This window comes from Ornithodoros turicata, chromosome 1 (assembly GCF_037126465.1).
Source record: "Ornithodoros turicata isolate Travis chromosome 1, ASM3712646v1, whole genome shotgun sequence".
Lineage (NCBI taxonomy): Eukaryota > Metazoa > Arthropoda > Arachnida > Ixodida > Argasidae > Ornithodoros > Ornithodoros turicata.
In genome coordinates, this window is record NC_088201.1 from 113,593,906 (window position 1) to 113,611,681 (window position 17,776).

Here is a 17,776-nt window from a genome sequence, read left to right on the forward strand (position 1 = left end):
TTACACGACAGGGACGTTAGCGGACATGATGTTACAACCTTTTTCACGAGTACAGACAGTACATTGCTGATGTCTTACGACACTTTGGTTTCCCACTGCGCTATTTTGTATTGCTTAAAGTGGAACTTGGTCGTCACACGCCAGACGATGAGTTACAGCTCGAAATTAGTTTCGTGCCTTCCAAAGTAGTGACAGTATGGTCAGAGGCAGATGTAGAACCTTCTATCACTCAAGTGACTGCTGAAATAGCACAAAATTTGGAAAACCTCGAAGTAGAAGGTTCAGGTTTTTTTCTCTTTCGCATTCATGCCTGTATCATGAACATTGGACGTTTGATGCCTCAACTGATTGGATGTGCCCAGTTTGAGTTACCGCAAGAATTGAAGCATAAGTTTCGTTCTCTGTTGTGTGTGGACTTTGGTTTGCATGAAGATGAGCAGAACATGTGTTTTGCCTTCTCTGTAATAGCTGCACTGCATCCTGCTACTGGTTATCGCAGGCGTAGGGCATCTTCATACAGACCATATATTTCTGAGTATGTTTTTCCGAAAACATTCCCGGTAGCTTTCCCAAAAGAGGTTGAAGCATTCGAAAAAAATAATGGTATCAGTATCAATGTGTACGCCTACGAAAGGGAAGACAAATCTCTGTACCCCATCAAGGTTGTCGATGACGAGCGTGAGAAACATGTGGATCTGTTGCTAATCGACTCTCATTTTCTGCTTATCACAAATTTTAATGGATTATTTCAACCTAGCGGACGGTTTCATTGCAAGCGGTGTATGATGGGCTTCTCATCAGACAGAATCCTCAGTGATCATTTAAAGATGTGTTTGCATCAAAAGGTTGCTAAGACAATTTACCCTAAGAAGGGAGAGACGGTAGCATTTGCCGGGGAACATCTCATGTCGGAAGTCCCTTTCTACTGTGTATATGATTTTGAAAGTGTTTTGTCACCTTGTTTGGAGGAAACAAACGTGTATGAGGATCACTGTCCTTCCTCATTTTGCCTTTTGGTTATACGTGCATCCGACTCACACGTGTTGCAAAAGCATCTTTTCCGTGGTCCTAATTGTGTCACAGTATTTATGGAGCTGCTGCGGAAATTGCATGACGAAATTTTAGGATGGATACATGCTGTTTAATGTTGAGGAAGGGCAAGGACGACAGACAGCAGGAGCAAGTAGACTTTACTGCCCGAAAGCGAAAACGAGAATGCTAGCTCATGCCCATAACGTGCCTGTCCATCAGGTGCGCGAGCGAGGTGCGCAGTAGCTTCAACTTCCTTAACACTCTCCCCACAATGACTTGTCATCCGTCGAGTTCCAAGCGATGGATCAGCTGAACTGGTCGTCGTAGGTATGCGCCGCCTGATGCCCGTAGGGTGCAGGAACGAACTAGCCCATCTCGACCGAGGTGCAGCTGCTCTACCCGTCCGAGGGTCCAAAACATCCTGGGCTGTCGTCGATCGGGTATGAGGACCAGATCGTGCTGCCGAACGTTGGCCGAGGTTACATGCTTGCTGAGGTTAGCTGACCGCAGTTGGAGAAGGTAGTCTTTCGACCATAGCTTCCAGTAATTGTTTAGCAGACCTTCTTTAGCCTGCTGAACCTGCGAGGGGGGAGACGTTGACGTCAACTGAATAGAGAAACTGCATTGAGGGCAAGGCGGTAAGCCGTCTCCCGATCAGGAAGTGTGAAGGAGAAAGGGCTTCTGTGAGCGAAGTAAGAGGTCTTGAATTCACAATGGCTTCGACCTCCGTCAACACGGTCTGTAGCTCCTGGAAGTCGAGTTCGCACCGACCTAGCGACCTGCGCAGTGATTCTTTGACGGAGCGCACCATGCGCTCCCAAAAGCCTCCCCACCATGGTGCTTGTTCTGCTATGAACTCCCATGTGCTCCGTGTTTGGGTGGCATATTCTTTCACTGCTTGAAATTGAGCGGAAATCATAGGAGGAAGTTCTCGGGAAGCCTTCTTGTATGTTAGAAAGTTGTCGGAATAGATTTTCTTTGGTATACCCCTGCGAGCCACAAATCGCTTAAACGCCATGAGGAAGGTGCCGAAGGCTAGGTCCGTTACCAACTCTAGATGAATGGCTCCTGTAGCTGTGCAAGTGAAGAGTGTCACGTACGACTTTGAATATCCGTGCGCTGTTTTGTAATACAGTGGACCTGCAAAGTCTACCCCGACCGTGTCAAACGGAAGTTGCTGTGAAACTCGATCCTTCGGTAGGGGCGCCTCTTGCTCGGTGCCTGAATGTGTTCGGAGACGTCGGCAAAAGTAGCAGTGGTGCGGGGCGTACTTGACAGATTGCCTTCCTCTGATCACCCAGTAATCCTCCCGTATCTGATGTAGAGTCTCCTGAACCCCGGCGTGGGCCATCCTTTCGTGTTCGCGAAGAACCATGAGGCAGGTGAACCAGGCTTCCAAAGCAGGCGGTAGTAGGATTGGGTGCTTAGTCGCTGCTGGTTGTTCGGAATGCTGGAGACGCCCGTAAAGCCGGAGAATGCCGTCGTCATCCTTGTACCAACGGAAATTCTGAAGATGCGTGGACTCCTTGTCCAGGAACTTTGCTTGTGTCATCCTGATCCAGTACTGCTCGGAATTTTTCAACTCCTGTGTTGTGAGCGGGCCAGTCTGCTTCCGACCCCTTGAGTTCTGTACGTAGCGCAGCACCCACGCCGTTACTCGACAAAGTCGGTTCGCTCTACTGTACCGCTCTGGCGACATGAGGGTTTGAGCCGCCGCAATCGCCACCGAGGAAACACGTTGAGGGACCACTTCGTCCTTTTCATCAGGACAAGTGGGTTCTGGTATGAGTGAACTTGGCCAATTTTCCGCACGTGCCAACCACGTAGGGCCGTGCCACCACAAGACGCTGCCCTGAAGCTGATGCCCCTTGACACCTCGAGTAAGGAGGTCAGCAGGATTCTCCTCACCGGGACAGTGTCGCCAACATTCAGTAGAAGTGATGCTTTGAATTTCTTGGACGCGGTTCGCAACGAAGGTCTTCCATCGTGTTACTGGCCCTCTTATCCAATGCAACGCTATGAGAGAATCCGTCCAGAACACACAGTCGGGCACAATCTTCAAAGCAGTGCAGACATATCGGTAAAGCCGTGCGGCAAGAAGGGCTGCCATAAGTTCAAGCCTTGGCAGCGTTTGGCGCTTGATGGGGGCCACTCTGCTCTTGCTGACGAGAAACTCCATGCTAGAAGAGCCGCTCGATGACGCTTCAACGTAGATTACCGCGCCGTAAGCGTAGGGACTAGCGTCAGCAAATACATGCATCTTCCTAGGCGTGGCCGTGCCCGAATATCCCAGGAATCGAGGGAGAGAGAGTTGTTCCAGTTCTGACACTCCCACACACCACTCCTTCCACACTGATTGTATGTCCTCTGGCAGTGGATCATCCCAGTCTAGCTCCGCCTCCCAAATTCTTTGCAGCAGAATCTTCCCAGTAATGGTGAAGGGCGCAAGTAAGCCGAAAGGATCGTACATCCTTGATACGGACTGTAAAATGTGTCTCTTGTCATTCGTCTCGTTTGCAACAAAGTCCAAAATGGCTGCGAGAGGGCATCGTAGTTTGTCATTGTGTACGCCCAGACAAGTCCCAGCACCTTCTTAGTGTGATCTTGAGTCGTCTCGACGGTTGTGCTGCCGTCGTTGAACATCTGGCGTAATAGGCACCCGTCATTGGTCACCCACTTCTTCACTTTCATGCCTGCGGCCTCAAATATTCGCAAAGTGTCCTGGTACAGAATCTCTGCGTCTGATGATGTTTCCACGCTGACCACCAAGTCGTCGACGTAGAAATGGTCCTGTAGAAGCGCCGCTGTCTCAGGGTAGTCCCCTTCAGACTGCCGTAAGTGATGTCGAATAGTGGCGGAAAGAAGAAAGGGGCTGGACCTGGCACCAAAGGGTACTCGAGTCATCCGCCAAGTTTCAATGTCTGGGAGGGTTTGCCCAGTAACCGGAGTCGTAGAATACCAAAGGAAACGCAATGCGTCGGTGTCCTGCTTGTGAAGGCCAATTTGTAGAAAGGCCTTCTCTATGTCAGAAACAAGGGCGATGGGATGCATCCTGAACCTCAACAGCAAAGAGAGAATGTCCGAATTGAGATTAGGACCCGCGTGTAGTACGTCATTCAAAGATAGAAAACCAGGTGCCTTTGACGAGGCGTCGAATACGATGCGTACTTTAGTAGTCTCCCTTTCACGTCGGATCACTGCATGATGTGGGAGATAATACTCTGGGCCAACCTTTGACGCTGTGACATCTACGCATTCAGCGTGACCGTTCTCGAGGTACTGGCGAATAACTTGGTCGTATTCGTTCATTACAGCCTGGTCTTTCAACAGAGTGCGGGTGGCGTTTCTTAGACGTACTTCAGCTGTTGTCTTGTTTGTCCCGAGCCTAGAGACAAGGTTGTCCTTCCAAGGCAGCCCAACACTGTAGCGACCGTTCTCCAATAGAGTGCTGTCCTCGAATCTCTGTAGAACGGGATCTATTCCTGGTGATTCTGCGGCGTCGGCAATCCCGAGGTGCTCCAAGTCCCAGAATGACTGCAACCTCTCATCTAAGTCGTCTTGGGAGAAGCTAGAAACATCAACGTGGAAAGTGTTCACCTCTGGCGAAGAATAATCTCCCGCAGGACCTTGCAGAGTCCATCCGAAAGTTGTTTCGAGGGCGATGAGGTTACCCTCAAGCCGCATTTGCTTGCCGGTGACAACCGCCCCGTAAAAGTCTGCGCCCAAAAGAATGCTAATTTCTGTTGAGGGAACAGATGCCACAGCCACATCCGCTAACTGGATTCCAGTATTCCTGAGGCAATCGAGAGCCTTGACGTCTATATGCGGAAGGTTACTGATACATATTTCTGGTATTTCCAGAGCCTCAAAGGACACCTCCTGGGACGTGTACTGGGATCGGAGGGTCACACTGACCCTGCTATGCAAGGACTGCTTCCCGGCTTTTCCGACAGTGTTGATTGCAAGATCTTCCCTTCCCAAGATTGGCAGCTGCATTTTCCGCGACAGTGGCTTCTTAATAAATGTCCTTTGGCTGCCGCCATCGATGAGAATACGAATGGGCTTCCGTCGGCCATCAGTAGTGCAAAGTATGGCATACCCCGTCTGCAGGAGCACGACCTGTGGGTATGGAGAACAGTGCTGCCATGTACCGCTTGCTACGACGGTTCCATCCGTAGTTTTCTGACTCCCTTGCCTACATAGGACTGTCAAATGCCGCCCGCTGCATCGTTCGCACTTCAGGCCCTTCACAGATCGACAAACTCTAGCGGTGTGATTCTCCTTTGCGCAACGGAAGCAGCGGCGGCTTCGACGAAGCCGCTCTTCCAGGTCTGCCAGGTCAGCATCTAGACGGCACTTCCTGACGTCGTGATCCTTCCCACAAAAGAAGCAAGCGTTGTCTGCAGTTTTCGTGGTATTCGTTGGTTTAGATGTCTTACTGGCTTCAGCACTGAGTGCTGCAGCGAAGGGCAGTCGGTCCTGTGAATTTCGAGTGTGTTTGCCATCTCGACTCTGTGTAAAACGTCGAGGATCTTGTGTCCCTTCTGCCGCTGCGACGTGTTCCCTGCATTCAGCTTCCATTTTGATGAAGTCTAGTAACTTGCTCAGAACCTTTTCATGACGATCGTCTGCGGTTCCAGTTGCGTCCGCGGCCTCAGTGTGAAGTCTCCTCTGAAAGCTGAGGACCAAGTCGACTGGAAGGGCGTGTTGTAATACTGGGTACAACAGCGAAGAATACGAACTCAATCCAGTTCCCAACGCTTCCAAACTTCGGATATGCGCGCGCGCCGTGTCATGCAGACGTCTAAGTTCGGAGACGTTTCGGGTCGAACGAACCTCCTGAATGGCTAACAGTCGCTTCAGATGGAACTGCATGAGCGAGTCTGGATTGCCGAATCGATCCTGTAGCATTTTGACCGCAGTGTCATACATGTCGCCTGTAAGTTGAAGCCCTTTAACGGAAGCTGCGGCTTCTCCCTTGAGGACAGACGACAAATAGGACATCTTTTCATTGTTGGACAACGATGAATTACAGTGCACGATGGACTCAAAGCGGATCCAGAACTCCTGCCAATTCTCCATATTGCCGTCAAACTTGATGAGCTCTAGCTTCGGCAAATTAGGACGACGAGTAGAGCTCAGAATGGATCCCGACGCTGTATGACCAGTACCTCCCGGTGGCGCAGCAGCACCGATCTGGACTGTCGCCGCGGTCGTCGAGGCCTGGGCGATGGGCTGAGGCACAAGGCTCCTGCTTAATAAGCATGATATCGAGGCTACGCGGTCCTGATATTCCAATACCTTGTCAAATTCGGCATCAGCTTGTTCAACGGTGAACAAGGTCTCCAGATTTCTGTCAACTTCGTCCAGAGAAGTAGCGAACGTCTTGATACGTTCGGTCAGTAGCTCGCAACGGCCAGCATGGTCAGCGGGAACATCGGTCGTCTCGAGCAGGCGTTCGGCCTCGTTGAGCACGGTTGTCAACCGCTGACGAAGGGATTTCCTCTTGGACAAAAGCAAGGACTTCGTGGCTTGTTCCTGCGGTTCCATCATCCTGCAGGCCTTGGAATGTCCTCTTCCCGGGTTTCGGCACCAATGTTTAATGTTGAGGAAGGGCAAGGACGACAGACAGCAGGAGCAAGTTGACTTTACTGCCCGAAAGCGAAAACGAGAATGCTAGCTCATGCCCATAACGTCACTGTCCATCAGGTGCGCGAGCGAGGTGCGCAGTAGCTTCAAGTTCCTTAACACATGCTTTTGCACCTCTAGAAATGACCGAAGAGAATGAGCGTCAACATACAGCAGCCACTCATTGTAATATCTGCAAAGAATCCTTTGCTAAAAGACAAAAAGTTCGAGACCATGACCATGTAAGCGGAGAATTTCGACAAACACTATGTCAGACGTGTAACCTGAAAGTGAGAGTGCCACCCAAGATTCCAATCATTGCACATAATGCTAACTATGACATGAGTTTTCTCCTGTCTCATTTACATCTGCTTAAGAAGTCAGACATCAACGTGATTGCCACCAGCTGTCAAAAATTTAAAGCAATTGACATCGGCTCTTATCGATTCTTGGACAGTTTGAGTTTTCTGAACGCAAGCCTTGAAACACTGGTGAAAAATCTACGTGATAAAGGTGAATCCAACTTTCAATGCCTTCGCCAGTTTTTTCCAAATGAGGAACACTTTCAGCTGGTTGTTCGTAAGGGGGTCTTCTGTTATAACTTTGTCACCAGTTTTGAAGCCTATGATGAGCCTTCGCTACCATCTCGAGATAAGTTCTTTAACATTTTGAATGGAACCGAAGTAAGTGAACAAGACTACAACCACGCACAGAATGTGTATGAAAAATTTCGGCTCAAGAGTCTTGGAGAGTATTCGGACTTATACCTTCTGACAGACACACTGCTTTTAGCAGATGTGTTTCAGAACTTTCGAAAGTGGACACTCGATGTGCACAAGACTGAACCGTTTCATTTTGTATCCCTTCCAGGATTAAGCATGTCTTGTGCACTAAAAATGAGTCAGGTAGAACTAGAACTCATTAACGACCCCAACGCGTACCTGCTCATCGAGAATGGCTTACGAGGAGGTGTCACACAGTGCTCCCTGAGAAAAGCAACTGCGAATGTGCCAGGAACAGAACAGTTTGATCCCGAAAAAGAAAAAAAAATAATTAACTACATTGATGTAAATGGCCTGTATGGAGCAGTCATGAGAGAACCATTGCCTTACGGAGGATTTGAGTGGCTCACTGAGGAGGAAATTGTTAACTTGGATATAGCTCAGATACGAGATGATACCCCTGTGGGTTACTTTCTTGAGGTTGACCTAGTGTATGACCGAGCAACTCATGAACGCCACAGAGATCTTCCCGTTGCCCCTGAAAAAATGTCCGTTCGTTATGAGCTATTGTCAGACTATCAGAAGGCGCTCATGAAGAAGTTCAATCTTCCACAGAAAGCTACCGAAGCAAAACTGTTGCTAACATTATTTGATAAAGAGAGGTACTTTCTCCACTATCGCAATTCGCAACTGTATCTGCAATTGGGGTTATGTCTCACTAAAGTTCACAGGGTTCTCAAGTTCAATCAAAAGCCCTTTCTGCGATCCTATGTCGACTTCAATCACGAACTTCGGAAGCGAGCTACAAACGCATTTGAGAAACAGCAATCAAAGCTAATGATTAATAGTGTATATGGCAGGACATGTATGCAAGTCAGGAAATTCGTAAATTGTCGCCTCACAGTAACAGATGAGCAAGTGTTGAAGCTTCTACGTAAACCAAACTTGAAACAGTTCCGCCCTCTGAGCTCTCACGTCATCTTGTTCCAATTTAGTCAGTCTGTTCTTCGCATGAAGCAACCGCTGTACCTGGGCTTCACAATATTGGAATTGTCTAAGCTGAAGATGTTTGATTTTTATCATAACCATCTTCTCCGTGTAGCCCCTGATACACGACTGCTATACATGGACACTGATTCTTACATTGTGATGCTGAGTGACGATAAAGTACTCCACGAACTAGCTGACGAGCATCTAGACAACTCTGGATATGACCCTGATCACCCACTCTATTCGACAAAAAACAGGATGGTACTAGGAAAGTTTAAAAATGAGCTTCCTCGTGATCACATTCTTGGCTTCTGTTGTCTGAAGCCAAAGCTGTACGCCCTCGATCTGTGCAGCAAAAAGCAGTACAATCGCGCTAAGGGTGTTAAACAATGTGAAGCACAAAAACTCCACTTCTCTATGTACACGAATGCTCTCGAGCAGGGCACAATGCATAAAGTTAAACAGAACCTCATTGTGCACAAGGACAATGTCAACAAAAGTGTGTCAGTGACAAAAATAGCCCTCAATCCACTGGATACGAAACGCTTCATTTGTGATGATGGAATTGACACGCTACCTTTTGGCTATGGTTGAATTTTTTTAATGTGTACGGATTGGTCTCTCTAATGAAGCGATGGTGTTGGGGTGTGCACCGTCACGAGGTTTCATTACAGAGTTGGCATACGGGAGTAGGAGGGAACTCATCTGTTATCACCCCCGCAACAGATGTTGCCCTTCTATTCCTGGTCCCACGGAAAAAAATTGTAATAAAGATGTTATATCCATATACCTATGGTTTGTCACATATTACAACAATGTCATGTTAGAACCATGAACTAAAGCTATTGCATTATTCCACATCTATGGTTGTCCATGTGGGATTACTTACAACTGTGAGTTAGGAGCTAGAGGATATTTGTTAGCCACGAGTGATGACTAAGCTGAGACCTGGTCTGATGAATTTCATGTCTTCCTGAAGTAATGTGTAGCTCTTGATGTGAGTGAAAGACACAGTTTGCTTTCCCATATTGCTGCATGCATTTGCGATGGAAATAACAACTGACTTTGTCTGCAAGTCACTGTTTGTAAATGGACCGCCTCAGACGAATTTGATTATATGTGTGTGAAATAACCTGTTTTCTAAGAATTTGATTATAAGAGTATGTGATAACCAGTTTCTAATAGCATGTATGTAATCTATAACAACGTCTTTGTTTGCAAGTCAGTGTTTGCAAATAGCCTGTCTCAGATGAGAGTCACTGTTTGTAAATGATCCGTGTCAGAAAATTTTTGATTATACAGTCAAACTCCTTTACAACGAAACTCAGGGGACAGCAAAAAAAATTCGCAGTAAAGGTATTTTCGTTAAAAAGGATGTCCATTATTGGGCCTATAGGGCTCCAGCAGGTCCGCAAAAAAATTGCTGTAGTGGTATTTTCGTTAAAATGGTGTTCTCTATAAAGGAGTTTGACTGTATGTGTATGAAATAACCAGTTTCTAATAGCATGTATGTAATCATCAACAATGTCTTTGTTTGCAAGTCACTGTTTGTAAATAGCCTATCTCAGATGAGATTTTTTTTTATTACCAATGATTCATTATATAGTGTGCAAATTAAGTTGACAAATAAAGCTCTTTTCAGGCAAACTGAAATTTTATTGAATGCTCATAGCACACTACAGCATGACATATCCTCTGTTTTTCTTGGGAAATTTTTTCAAACAAGTGTTTCTATCAATCTGTCATTGTGTCTGAAGTTGGTTGGTGAAAACTTCTGAGTGCACTCTTGAAGAGAGAAACCACAGGCTAGAAGACTACCTACATACAAGCAGTACAGTCTACATGTAGCAGATCCATATCCCTGAAGTCGTTTTGCATTGTAGTGAAAGGAAGATGTTGGGTGAATAAACTGGTAGATTTCTTTGCAAACTGGTCGTATGCCGTAGCTGTCGAAATACGAAATGCTGTTGTTCTTAGAGATGTAACATAAGGTCCAGTGTTCTCCAGGAGAGGATCTAGGAGCTGTGTTTACAACATACAGCCCTGGTTCAGCTTTTTGACTTGCAATTTCATTGCATGCAAATGTTCCATGAAACAGTGGCCTTGTGCAGTGATTTCGAGCAAAGGCTGCATAAAATTCCCATTCCTCCATTTTTTTTCTATACGAATTTGACTCGTCTGTCTTTGTTGATTTCTAGCACACGAGGTGTTTCTGAAACAAAGAGAACTGTAACAGCCTCTGTAAGATTTCCACCAAATGTTAGGGTGAGACGAACATTGGCTTGTACCACTGGACTCAGCGACTGCACTTCCACATCTGGAGTGAGATGGTAGTAGAGCATAAACGTTTCTTTCTCATATGCAGCCGGAGCTAGAGGTATGTCTTTCCGCTTCAGCTTGTGAATATATATATCCTTTATATATCCTTTAGAGTAGATCGATCGTTGAAAGTCAAAGTCATCTCTGTACTGTTGTCCACCAACATCAAGCACAGCTCTCTTAAGCTTGAAATTTTCAAGTTTAAATGGATTCCTTTGTCTGTTACCCTGGTAGGCTTCACTTCTAACCATCAATACTGTCAGCTTTGAGGGAACTCGTTCACTGTAAAGGTCATCGAAAATCACTTGAGATTGATTTGGAGCAATTGTCCTGTACTTAATCTCTAATCCTCGAAGGAGGTATGATGCTGGAGTTGTCTGAAGTCTTCGTTCGATGCCGACGAGTACACTTGGAGAAACCTGCACACGTCGCAGGTACAACACAATTCGTGAAAACTCTATAGTGTGTTTTTCAGTCTCGCTGGCAGGTGCAAGAAGTCGAAAATCATCTGTGTTCTGACGAAGGACAACTCTTATGTCGACTCCATTGAGAAGAAACTTTTCCTGTTGACATATATCACTGAAGATAGGGGAATAAAGATCGCAGAGTGTCGAACCTTTGGTCCGTTTGTAGCGTGCAAAAATTCCTTTTGCCTCAACAGGAGCGGCAAAATTTTCAGATTCCCCACTGGATCTGGTTCGTAGAGCATTGCAGAGAGGGTGTGAGTTTGAGTAACATTATTAGCATTTGTTATTATGTCCAAGTATGAACGATATGCATAATTTTCGAAGTTCGAAACCAGTGTCGAATTAAGGTAGACGTGGACATGATGAAAGAGCGAGGACGCAAATGCTTGCACAGGTATCACACTATCTGGTGTCACTGTACTGCCAACTGTACTTGATGCTGTATCTCCATTTTTCCGTACAATTTTGCATTGAATGTGTAGAAAACTAGACTGCAAGTCAAAGAATCCACCTCCGAGACCTGGAACATTATATTCGATTACACCACTTGCTGTAGGGGCAGAAACTGGAAAAAACTCCACATATTCTGACTTCTCCAAGCAAAAATTTGTTGGAGGAAGAGAAAACAGTTCCAATTGGTTTGTGGTGCAGAGGCAGGAATTCTTATGTACTATTGCGATGCTAGACATTTTCTGTAGTAAAAAAATCGACCTTTCTTCGCTTCTTCAGGGATTTTACTGACCGACCCACCCTCTTACGTTTGCTTTTATTGTTGACAGATTGTTTTCTTTTCCTTCCTTTTCCTCTGAGCCTCTGAAGCAACTCGTCACGTGTTGAATGGATTGTACGACCAACTCCTTTCCTTAGAGCTTCTCTAAACGTTGATCCCTGCTTAACTTCTTCTGCTATGTGTCGTCCAGTGTCGAGGAGCTTTCGACTCACGTAGGGAGCTACCTTCTTCGTTAGTATAGGTATAAACTGCTGCACTAAATCAAAGAAATAACCAGATCCGACTTGATAAAGAGGAGCTGAATAATGTGGCAGTGGTTGATCACGTCTGCCCGTACCATAATGTGCTATGCAACAGGGTGCCTGTGTTATATACATTTTCGAAAATGCAGTGTCACTCCAACACGTCCTGAGCCGGCAATGAATGGAATGAAATCACCTATCTCGTTTGCCAGTTCGATTTGAATGGTGGTCAGTTCTTTTGCTATCACATATTTATAGTAAAGATTAGTGAAAGAATATGAAATCACTTCATTCCGACTCTGCACTCTGAAAGGGAGTAAACGGAGAAGAGGTGCCGTGATATCACCGACAGCTTCATTCTCGATGATGTCACTGTAAATAAAGATATAATTTTGTGCTGGAAAAAGACAGACATCTCGCTGGGCTACAGCTAAACTTGAGAAGGTTGTCCTTTTTCCGAATCCAAGCATCAGAGCCAAATATGGATGAAATGTGACATAACCCTCGCTACGACCTTCCAGCTGACAAACTCCATTGTATGGATTATAAAACAAAACACGTGCACTTTCTGGTAGCCCTAGCTTTGTTCGGTATGCATGATTTATTGCATCAACTAGGTCCTTTCCCGACTCGTAATACCCTTCTGGAATTTCATATTTTGTTGTACGTGAGCGGTACGTGATTAAAGTAATTTTTTCTTCTGTATCCTCTTGATACTTCAATACTTTTACTGGTTGACCTTCATCCACTTCCGAACATCCAATAATCTTTTCAGGAAAACCAAGCTTGGCAGAGAGAGCTAGGCTCAACTCAAGTCCGGTATTGAGTGGCAGTTGTAGCTCATAATGTCCAGTGACACGTATAATCCTTGCTTGGCTTTTTAAATGTTTTGTTAGGAATTGTCGAATTGGTAAGATAATGTTTTCTCCTGCGTGAAACTTAATTTGCTCTGTTGTGAGTGTAGGAGCAAAGAGACTAGTTTCAGATATAGCGTTAACAGTGTCCGTGACGTTCTTAATTGCAAACGGGACATTCACCTCTGTCAGGGCAACTTCCCACTTCCCATCTAAGTGCACGGGATGAGCAAGTTTAACTCTGAACTTACTCATCGTGTTATTAGGAAATACATCGGTGGAAGCGTTTGAGAGTAAGTTGATGTAGAACTGGTCTGCCATTTTTTATTGTTCTGACTAATCTCCGTTTGCATGCACCGTTTTTATAAGACTGAGGCGCGTGCCCAGTCTTAGTTATTTACATAGTAGGTGTGCATGCAACCTAATTATAATAAGAAGCGCGTGTTGCGCGTGCGAGGGACTTGCTGGAGGCTGGCTTACGATATGGGGGCTGGTGCCCACGTGGTTAATTCCTCAGATGACACAGTGAGGTCGGTATCACTCTGACGTGGTTTACTCCAACACAGTAGGGCGTGCACCTAATTATAATATTAAGAAAGGCATGTGGCAGGGATGGCTTACCAGATGGAGTCGTGAAAGTGGGCTGGTGCCCACGTGGTTAATTCCTCAGATGATACAGTGAGGTCGGTATCTGTGGGCTGGCGCTCACGTGGTTTAGCCCTAATTAACATTCGCAAGAGCGGGATGGGGCGGGGACGGGGGCGGTCTTGTTTGTTGATGCTAAATACGCTAGCTAGCGTATCTAGCAATTGTTTTGCTAGATAGGCACTGCGAGATACGCTAGTTTTTCTGACTACTGCGGTACCAGCCTGTGATCTGCCTGGAACCTCGCGCTGACGCTATAAGGAGAACGCTCGCTGATTGGCCTGGAGAAATGTTGTCTGCTACTCCGCTGTCGTCTGCTACTCGGCTGTTCGGGGTTCTGATAAAGCCTTTCTCCTTGCTCGGTAATGCTTCGGCCACTCCTTCTATCCCCAATTCTCCGGGAAAACTGGCAAAACAGGTTTACGGCGGCAAAGAGACAAGGCGCTGACCCCCACTGACCGGCAAGCCTTATGCCGTCATCGGTGACGTGCCATCATACCTCCTCATCCTCGTTATAGCTGGAGTGGCGAGTTAAGGGTGAAGGCGCGGAGCTATGTCTATGTGAGTTTTTTTCTGGGAAACAAATTGCACACATCAAAACCTTTCGCGCTATTCGGTATAATGACACACACACTTTCATCAGATGTCTTAATCTGAAATTTTTTTGGATGGCCCTCTGTATTCCTTTAACTCTTGTTTGGGGGGTAGGAGGTACCCCTAAGTGTGCATTGGCTGCACCTCGGGAAATCGTTGGGGTACGATACAGGCTGCTGATAGCGGACCATTAACATGCCCGTGTTGCAAACCGTATGCCGGACCATGGTCGGGTCGGTCGCCGCCGGCGCACCGACGTTGGGTCGTCGCGCTGTGCTGCCTGGGAATGCAGAACAAACACAGACTGTTTGCTGAAATCAGAGTTGTCCGGGGTTCTAAAGTAGCGCAGACGTCATTTTCAACACCCTGTTTTCTTCCTATATAACTGTTAAGTATGCCAGTAAGATGTACCATGCGAAGTAATTCACACCACGGAGTCATAATTATCGCAGAAATTGAATTTAAAATAGGCCGCAAAAAGCGATCGTGCGCAACGGTGGTGAAGAGCAGTACCAGCCTGTGATCTGCCTGAGACCTCGCGCTGACGCTATAAGGAGAACGCTCGCTGATTGGCCTAGAGAAATGTTGTCTGCTACTCCTCTGTCGTCTGCTATTCGGCTGTTCGGGATTCTGAAAAAGCCTTTCTCCTGGCTCGGTAATGATTCGGCAGCTCCTTCTGTCCTCAATTCTCCGGGAGAACTGACAAAACTGGTTTACGGTGGCGAAGGAAGAAGGCGCTGAGCCCCACTGACCGGCCAACCAGAACGAGTTCTCCTTATAACGTCATCGGTGACGTGTCATTATTCCTTCTCCTTCTCGTAATACCCGGAGTGGCGAGTTAAGGGTGAAGGCGCGGACCAATGTTTATGTGAATTTTTTTCTGGGAAACGAATTGCACACATCGAAACCTTTAGCGCCATTCCGTAAAATGACACACACACTTTCATCAGACGTCTTAATCTGAATTTTTTTGGAAGGCCCATTGTACTCCTCTAACACTGAAATAAATCAGATCTTGACTACTGTGCTCAAATGTAGCTTTTTCTTAAAAAGCAGGATGCACTTCTGTCCACACTCTCAGAAACGAAACGGATAAATTTACGCTTATGTGCAATCTTACTCTTACTAAGTGTAAAGTTCGACAAAATCGCAGACGCCGTATCCGTAAAGCTCTGTTTTACCCGTAAACGCGCTCGCTGTAAGCGTAAAGGGCGGAGTTTTATGTGTAAATGGGACGGAGCCCTAGTGAAAATGTATGTGAGAGGCCTCTCAGGATTTTTTAAGAGGTCTGAGAGGACCTTTTAAGAAATTCTGAGAGGTCTGAGAGGACCTCTCAAGCAGTCCTAAGAGGTCTGAGAGGACCTTCTACGAAACTCTGAGGGGTCTGAGAGGACCTCTCAAGCAGTCCTAAGAGGTCTGAGAGGACCTTTTAAGAAATCTTGAAAGGTCTGGTAGGACCCTTTAGCACTTCTGAAGGGTCTGGTAGGACCCTTTAGCACTTCTGAAGGGTCTGAGAGGTCCTTTCAAGAAATCTTGAAAGGTCTGGTAGGACCTTTCAGGCAGCACACAGGGGTCTGAGAGGACCTCTTAGAGAAAATCTGGAAGACGTTGTATAATCATTCATGTAGCCCTAAGAGGTTTGGGGGGACCTCTCAGACAGCTTTGCGACAGTGCGTCATGCAACACCTCCCAGAGCAAGTTGTTACGTGTTTTCCGCGCCGCGGAACATGCTACCTCGTCCGCTTTGGAAAATAGATCGCAAGATTTCACGTGTTTGTGCATTATTCCTTCAAGGAACATGTGCCGTGATAACCTTGTATTGCCTTCCCCCCTTGAAGCTATTGTTCTTGCAATCCGTGCATTATTGCACTGCACGTAAGTGGAAGCGTTTCGGTCAGTCGCCAGCGGTTGAATCAGTCTGTTTTGAAACGTTGAAGTGTGAGGACGTGGGCCGCGGATCTCAAGTAATTTGCGTTTTTTCTTCGGGATTGTAACTGTTTTTGAGGTATGTAGGCGATGTCTCAAATATGCTTTTGTGATTGACAGTCATTCCTCTTCACTTTAGGCTTTTACTACTGTTCGCAGACACGCATTATGAGCGCCGATAGGAAGATTACCAACCACGTAACGTTACCAATGGCGCTGGGTGCCAAACGGTGTGTTATATACTTCGATGCCTACACACTGCCTTACACTGACATTTTGAAGTTGTATTTCTTACAGATGAATCTCGTACGAAGTGACAGGTGGTGAGAACACAAGGTGGTGAAAACCCAATCTCTCCAGTTAGTTGGTGGCTTACGCAAGCAAGGGAAACTAGACGGTGCATCGCAGGTCCCGAAGTATACGTAAAACAGATGAACTTGATCACCGAGAAGCAGAGTTCCTCAAGAATATTTTTCATCGCCGCTGTACGGACATTGTGAATATGTGTCCAATGAGTTCACGCTTTGTGGAATACGACAGTATGTGTTGATGATGACTCGTACGCTTTCGTAGACATGTAAGTGCTAAATCTAGTTTCTGTTGGTGCAATTTACCGTTTCGTGTAGTTTCTTGCGAGCGATCCTTCAACAAATATTAGATATTCACAATTCTGTAAGACATTTGAAATAACTGTTACATAATCAGATAGCAGTGTGCATGCCTTGAGTGTATCTGTACAATCGAAGGAACTCAATATATGTGGAGTTTTGTGACATGTACTTGTCTGTATCTATGTCTGGTGTATCATAGCACTGTATGATTATACCACTCCGATGACAGGTGCAGCGTAGACGGCGAAATTGAACATTGATGTTCCGATGCCAGATCTGGGCATTAGCTTCTGAGAGGTCCTATCAATCTGAGAGGTCCTCTCAACCTGAGAGGTCAGCCTGAGAGGTCCACCAGCCTGAGAGGACCTCTCAGCCTGAGAGGTCCTCTCAACCTGAGAGGTCAGCCTGAGAGGTCCACAGGCCTGAGAGGACCTCTCAGCCTGAGAGGTCCTCTCAGTCCCATAACATATTAGACCTGACAGACTAGACATATTAGAGTACATATTAGAGTACATATTAGACCAGATTAGACATATTAGAAGTTATGGATATTAGACCTGAGAGGCCTCTCAGATACATTTTCACTAGGGAGGACATGATTTACTCTTATATCCTGACGCATACGATTTCGTCTTGACGGATAAACTGAGGGTCTGCGTTGGAGTATTAGCTCTTTACGCCTATATTGACGCTTATTGTTTTTCAATTGTTATACGGGCCCTGCCTTCTGAGAACACGTGCATGGTTCCGTGTGCAAAGCGTCTTTTCTTTCGCTTCGTTAACGGTCACTCTGGCTTCTGGCGTCTCACGGCCTCACATCATGCACGGTCTAGCAAATGTAAGTTGCCACGTTTTGCGCTGGGTGTCTGTAGTTTTTTAATTTCATATTTCATTTGTGTCAAACTTATCACAGGACGTGATGGCATCGAACGATATGTTGGCAATGCACGCGGACGACGCTGCTTGAACAGTTGTGATTCTCCAAGCTTTCTCCAAGCTACAAATTCGTATGCGTA

The 17,776-nt window shown here is 46.3% G+C and overlaps 2 protein-coding genes across 2 annotated transcripts; one reads left to right on the top strand and one right to left on the bottom strand.

The window, feature by feature from the left end:
* Positions 1-1,311: 1,311 nt before the first annotated feature.
* Positions 1,312-6,585, bottom strand: LOC135383664 (uncharacterized). The gene is made up of 3 exons (XM_064613042.1): positions 3,622-6,585; positions 1,745-3,514; positions 1,312-1,611 (listed from the first exon to the last, which is right to left on the bottom strand). Exons 1-3 carry the CDS (start codon positions 6,583-6,585, stop codon positions 1,312-1,314), a joined length of 5,034 nt encoding a protein of 1,677 aa, XP_064469112.1.
* A 218-nt stretch (positions 6,586-6,803) lies between these two features.
* Positions 6,804-16,450, top strand: LOC135383675 (uncharacterized). Its single transcript, XM_064613050.1, has 4 exons — positions 6,804-6,902; positions 7,203-8,871; positions 16,289-16,379; positions 16,447-16,450. The coding sequence occupies exons 1-4, from the start codon at positions 6,804-6,806 to the stop codon at positions 16,448-16,450; spliced, it is 1,863 nt and encodes a 620-aa protein (XP_064469120.1).
* Positions 16,451-17,776: the final 1,326 nt, after the last annotated feature.

Bases quoted from the DNA above. Each gene is read 5' to 3' on its own strand.
- LOC135383664 (XM_064613042.1), bottom strand. From the start codon at position 6,585: ATGATGGAACCGCAGGAACAAGCCACGAAGTCCTTGCTTTTGTCCAAG. The intron at 3,515-3,621 runs GTGCTGGGACTT...CACATTTTACAG, and splicing joins CTCAAGATCACACTAAGAAG to TCCGTATCAAGGATGTACGA. The intron at 1,612-1,744 runs GTGAATTCAAGA...CCCCCCTCGCAG, and splicing joins TGACGGAGGTCGAAGCCATT to GTTCAGCAGGCTAAAGAAGG.
- LOC135383675 (XM_064613050.1), top strand. From the start codon at position 6,804: ATGACCGAAGAGAATGAGCGTCAACATACAGCAGCCACTCATTGTAAT. The intron at 6,903-7,202 runs GTAAGCGGAGAA...TGCCTTCGCCAG, and splicing joins AAGTTCGAGACCATGACCAT to TTTTTTCCAAATGAGGAACA. The intron at 8,872-16,288 runs GTGTGTCAGTGA...TCTTCACTTTAG, and splicing joins CAAGGACAATGTCAACAAAA to GCTTTTACTACTGTTCGCAG.